Consider the following 5367-nt stretch of genomic DNA (forward strand, 5'->3'; position numbering starts at 1 on the left):
GGGAAGAGAATAAATATATCAATGTGAAATTACAAAGAAAAAAGATATTTGAAAATATTCCAGAGCCTATGTTCATGCAATGACTTTGAATATAAATAGGAAGAAGCCTAGATAGCCTAAAGCAGGTACCAATGCAAAGGCAAGTTGCAGTGTACAGATGCCTAACAGTCACTGGTTAGTAGCTTTGCCATGGTTTAAAGAAACTCTTTGATTAAAGAGAAGAATGCATCACTAGCCAAGAAAACCCAGCAAAGAAACTTGAAACCTATGAGTCTGTATTTTCCATTTATCTATGAAATATTACAGTATCAATTACTAGACCCCAGCTATCCCCTCTATATAGAGAGCCTCCATGGTGAAATACTACAAGCGTGTATAAGTTTAGCTAGAGAGAGGGCTTGAGAATGGCAATAGGTGTGTGATATTTTCCAATCTTAAGAAAGCATTCATGGCAATCACAAAACCATTCAGTCAAGTCCCGTCTTAGCAAAGCCTGCTCTGGTTTTCACAGTGTCTGCCACTGAGGCAGGCCAGATAACAGAACAATGATTGGAGGATAGCTTAAAGGGCCTGCAACTGTCAGAGGTTAACAGCTCGACAGTTCTGCAGGCTCTTATTTTGCCTGGCCTGAAACACACACACACACACACACACTCTCTCATGGACACTGCAGAAGTATCAAAGCGTAGAATGACAGTTCACATTCACACTGAAAAACACTTGTCCTGTGATCTGATCAGTCATCTGATCTAAAAAGAAACAGGAAAGTTGGAATACCTGGAAGCCCTTTGATTCTGAATGAGGCTGTGGGTACCAGTTTCCTTGGCTAAGAGTAATTTTAAGACATGATTTTTGGCAATAGAAACATGACAGTGCCTGATCTTCACCATCATGGCACTGAGGAAGCATTACCATTAATATGCCTTGGCAGGGAGGATCCAACAGTTTTTCCCCCATTCAGGTCTTGGCATTGTGACTTCCAGGTACCTCGCACTAGCTGCCTAGATGCAAAAAAAAAAAAATAATAATATATATATATATATCCACAGGGATGAGTAAAAGATAGAGACAATGAATTCTGCAAATATCAAAGGATGCATGTAGACATACTTTGATATTCAGTATCTTCAATTCAAAGGTAGGGATAAAATGCTACTTATTTAGGTAAATGAGAAAAAGCTTATTCAGATTTTTTTGAAACCACTGAAAAGGTTTCAAAGCATTATCACTGACAGAAAACATTAATGCTTTATGTCACTGGTGGCATCAAGACTCCATTGTTACAATCCCTTGTCTCAGAACAGTGAGCATGGTTTACCAACAGAGAAGAGAGACAGAGAGGTAGATTGATTTGAAGTCAGCGTTATAGACAGGACTAGTCTGGATCATTTTTGATTCAGGAAAAACAGTACAGAGGAGGAGGAGGGTGGAATGGGGGCATCGAGAAGTGACATCTTTGATCAGGTGATCTGACTTGAGGCAACACCATTAACCACTAGGAAAAGAAGGGGTTGCTACATGATTCTGGTCCTGTATTGCTCAGGGGATCCAGAGTTGATGGGGAAAGTGTTACAGTAAGGAGATTTCAAAGGAGGAGGAATATGGGGTTAATTGTCTCTTCAACACTCCAGGCAGAGCCTTGTGTTAGCCACACCCTTGTGACTGTGCCTCAGGTTGGTTGCACAGTGAGATCTGACTGTGGGTGACCTGAGGGCAAGGAACCTTTGGTTCAGATCTTCCTCCAGGGCTTTCTGCGTTTCACTGGAGGATCCAGACATGAGGACTGAAGTCTAATTTGGTCTTTTGTTCTGGTGCCCTCCTCATGCCTGCTCCACCTAGCTTGCCCAAAGCCCACCTGCAAATGGGGCCATCTGTACCCTGGTTCTGACTGGGCCTCCTGTTTGCGAGTTCAGTTTGGGGACTAATTCTTCTCAGTCCTCTCTGGATTCCCCAGGTCTCTGTACTCCCTGGGGAGGTCAGAGAGGCAGAGATGGCTGGTTGGGGACTACTTCCGGAGGAAACGTTGTGCCAGGATGGCAGCATCTAGGGGGCTGACAGGCTGGGCGTCGTGGCCCAGACGCCTTACAGGTGGGATGCTACCAAACTGGCGCTTGGTGAGAAAGCTCTTGGCCTCATGGATAGTGTTCTTCTCTTCAGCCAACAGCAGCTGCTGGCGCATGTAGTTCTCAAACTCGTACTGTGATGACTCTTCTATCACCTTGGCCTGAGGAAAGAAAAGGTACCATTTAAATGTGCTACAGCATCAGATCTAACTCAAATAAAAATTCTGTCTGAGAAGTACCAAGCCAACCACAGGAAAAAAGGTGAATTATATCAAGTAGCCTTATTTTAGCTACTCTGGATTCATCCGACAGGCTCCATATTCTGATTTGTGATATCATGTTTTAAGAATGATGTACCTCTTGCAGATGTTCTGGGTGATGGACCTGATCATCAATATCTGGCACCACCTGCAGAGGGCCACTCAACGATGATACAGACTGCCTGTAATTAGGAAGACACAACAAGGATGATTATTAAAAACATAAGATTGTCAATTTGTGGAATTTCTGTATGTGGAATCACTGTATGTAAAAGGATGCCTTTATATACAGACAAGTGCATACAAAATCAAAAATCAATCAAGTGTGAAGCCAACCAGTGGAAAACTCATTTTACCCAAATTCATTACAATTATTTCTCAGCTTTTCAACAATAAATGACTTGAGAACAAACACATTTGATGCATTTTTTTTCCCCAAACATCCAGCAGGGGGAGCAATTACCATGAAGCAATGATTGCACTGAGAGACTCCAGCACCTCTCCTGCCGTAAGCCTCTGCTGAGGGTCCAGCACCAGCAGCTTTCGGATCAGGCACACTGTGTTCTCAGACACACGGCCATCCCTGTGAGGAGGTGGAGAACAGAAAGGGCCAGTTTTGTTAGCAAAATGTGACCACATGAGTCCACAGAGCCACTATTGAAAGATTATACAGCCATTTAGTCAGGCCCACACTTATAGTATGGTAACTAATCAGCCAACGTTCTGCAGTAAAAAAATAAATCTTAATACAGACTGGAGTATGCAAAAACATTTAGTAAAAACATATAAACAATGATTCAATATGTTTGAGTGGGCACTCTGGCAAAATTGCTGTCAGTATAACCAGTTACAGTTCATGTAATTCTGTGTTTCAAAATTATGAAGGACTAGAAACAAATAAGTTGTGAGAGCAGTTCAATTCTATTGCTTTGAATAAATCTCCAAATGTCACATCGTCAGTACAAGTACTGGTGCTCAAGTCCAAGTACTCACTCTGGGATGGAGTATTCTGCAGCCTTGATCTTACGGAAGAGCTCTTGAGGTATGCTGTCATAGAAGGGGAACTGGCCATACAGCATGGTGAACAGGACCACACCAAGAGCCCACATGTCACTGGGTTTACCACGGTACGGCCGACCTGGAGACAGGAGAGGGGATCACGATCAGTGTTTGTGGTCACCATTTCAAGTGCCACATTATCTGATATCGAAGTGCTTTGCTATAATCCCAAATCAGATAAGCCACAGCGGCTGAAATCAACATTTGTTTAGTGCAATGACAGTTTTTGCCTTGTGACTCAGGGGTGATCAACCCTTTTCACAAGTTCAATTCCTGTCAAGTCACCAGGTCTAATGATTAACAAGATGAGCAAACAAAACATGCAATGAGTCCACATCCATTGCATTTCCTAGAAATTTCCAGCCCACTGCTGACTTTTAAAATGGGAGAACTGAGCTACTACATCAGCCATGGATCAGTGATGAATAAACTGGAGCTGGTGAGGGTGGAGCATTATGGCTGTGCATAACCATAGGCAGTGTTGTTATAGCTAGGCAGGCGATAGCAACAGCAGGCAATTATGTTAAAGCTTGTGACTGACACACACACACACACAGGATGGGAGGGGATGGGGGTAGATGGGAGTAGCTTCCCTCCAGTGAGTCATCTGTGTGTGAGTCACTGAAGCTCTGTTTAATTGTGTGCCTGTCACGTTATGCTGATATACACGCCCGGGTTTTATCTACAGTGGTGGTGAATAATTTCGGTTTGAAATGATTCATCTCAATCTTATGCACTGTCCTGGATGTTCTGGAAATCAGTGTTTAAAATGGTAAATGTGGTAAAAGTGCATGGTCAAGCATCAACCTGATTGGTATGTGGTGCTCAGGTCTTTACTCTGTCAAATTAGCATAGTGAAGCTAAATAACAACAACAACAACAACAACAACAATGGGATTCTGCTTTTATCAGATTAAGAAAATGTTTCATGCAAAGAGGAAAGTAGCTTCCTCTGCAGAAACACACCATGAGAAAATGCAACATCACTGTGATTACACAAAGAATGGGGAAAGAAAAAAAAAAAAAAAGCTATTCCTAGCTTTTGTCAGTCCAAGATTGCAACATAATCTCCTTTTTGTTGCTTAATAACCGGAAAAATCAAACACAAGACTGACTGCTTAATGTTATGCAATGCTCTTTAAAAAAAAATCCCAGGATCCCATCTGGATCCGGATCAACATGGGTCACTCCAACCACAACAGTAGTTGCAGTTAATAACACTTCACAACCATATTTCACATAAGTAGAAAGTGGCAAATATAAGGCAATGAGGAAGGTTTTAACACATGTGCACACGTGATCAGTCGCTGCACAACAGGTGTGACTGTTGAATTGTCAGTTTTTGAAAGTGACAAAAACTGGGTGATGCTGACCCCCCATGACCGCATCTCACAAAAAGGGGCTTTTCAGCACTTTTCTGACTGACAACCACCTTGTTGGATGTACATATAGTCCTTTATAAAAAAAAAAAAGAAAGAAAAAAAAAAAATAGATAACATGCATGCAACACATCTGTTTTTCACTCACCACTTAATACATCAGGACTGATGTAGGCCGGACTTCCTCTCTGGTCTTTCAGCAGGTCGTCCTCACTCACCAGGTGCTTTCCCAGGCAGAAGTTGGTGATGGTGATTCGGTGAGTCCTTTAAGCACACACAAACACACCTGATAAAGTACTTTATACTTCTAATTACCCCTAACCCTTGAATCAGGAATACATTTTCAATCAAATATTCCCACTGCTAATGAACACCCCCCTGCCTCCCGCGTTCTCCACTTTAACTTTACGTGCGCACACACACACACACACACTCTTTGCAGTGCATTTGAGTACACGTGAGGCGATGAGAGATATCGGGATATCATGAGAATCCAGACAGATTTGCTACATAGCCTGCCCGAATATATAGCAGAAACTGTATTGCTACATCTGTACCTCTGCACAGCACCCCCCCCCCCCCCCCCCCCCCCCCCCCCCCCCCCCC

General features: G+C 42.8%; 1 protein-coding gene across 1 annotated transcript in view; it reads right to left on the reverse strand.

Moving 5' to 3' along the window:
• Positions 1–258: 258 nt before the first annotated feature.
• The window catches only part of stk40 (serine/threonine kinase 40), a 15336-nt gene continuing 10227 nt past the window's right edge, over positions 259–5367 (reverse strand). Inside the window, exons 7-11 of the mRNA XM_046044953.1 lie at positions 4910–5025; positions 3317–3461; positions 2787–2906; positions 2421–2505; positions 259–2224 (exon numbers count right to left, since the gene is read on the reverse strand). Coding sequence (XP_045900909.1) covers positions 2006–2224; positions 2421–2505; positions 2787–2906; positions 3317–3461; positions 4910–5025 — 685 coding nt within the window. The 3' untranslated portion in view covers positions 259–2005. The remainder of the gene's footprint in view (positions 2225–2420; positions 2506–2786; positions 2907–3316; positions 3462–4909; positions 5026–5367) is intronic.

The sequence above is a fragment of the Micropterus dolomieu genome, linkage group LG03, assembly GCF_021292245.1.
Source record: "Micropterus dolomieu isolate WLL.071019.BEF.003 ecotype Adirondacks linkage group LG03, ASM2129224v1, whole genome shotgun sequence".
Lineage (NCBI taxonomy): Eukaryota > Metazoa > Chordata > Actinopteri > Centrarchiformes > Centrarchidae > Micropterus > Micropterus dolomieu.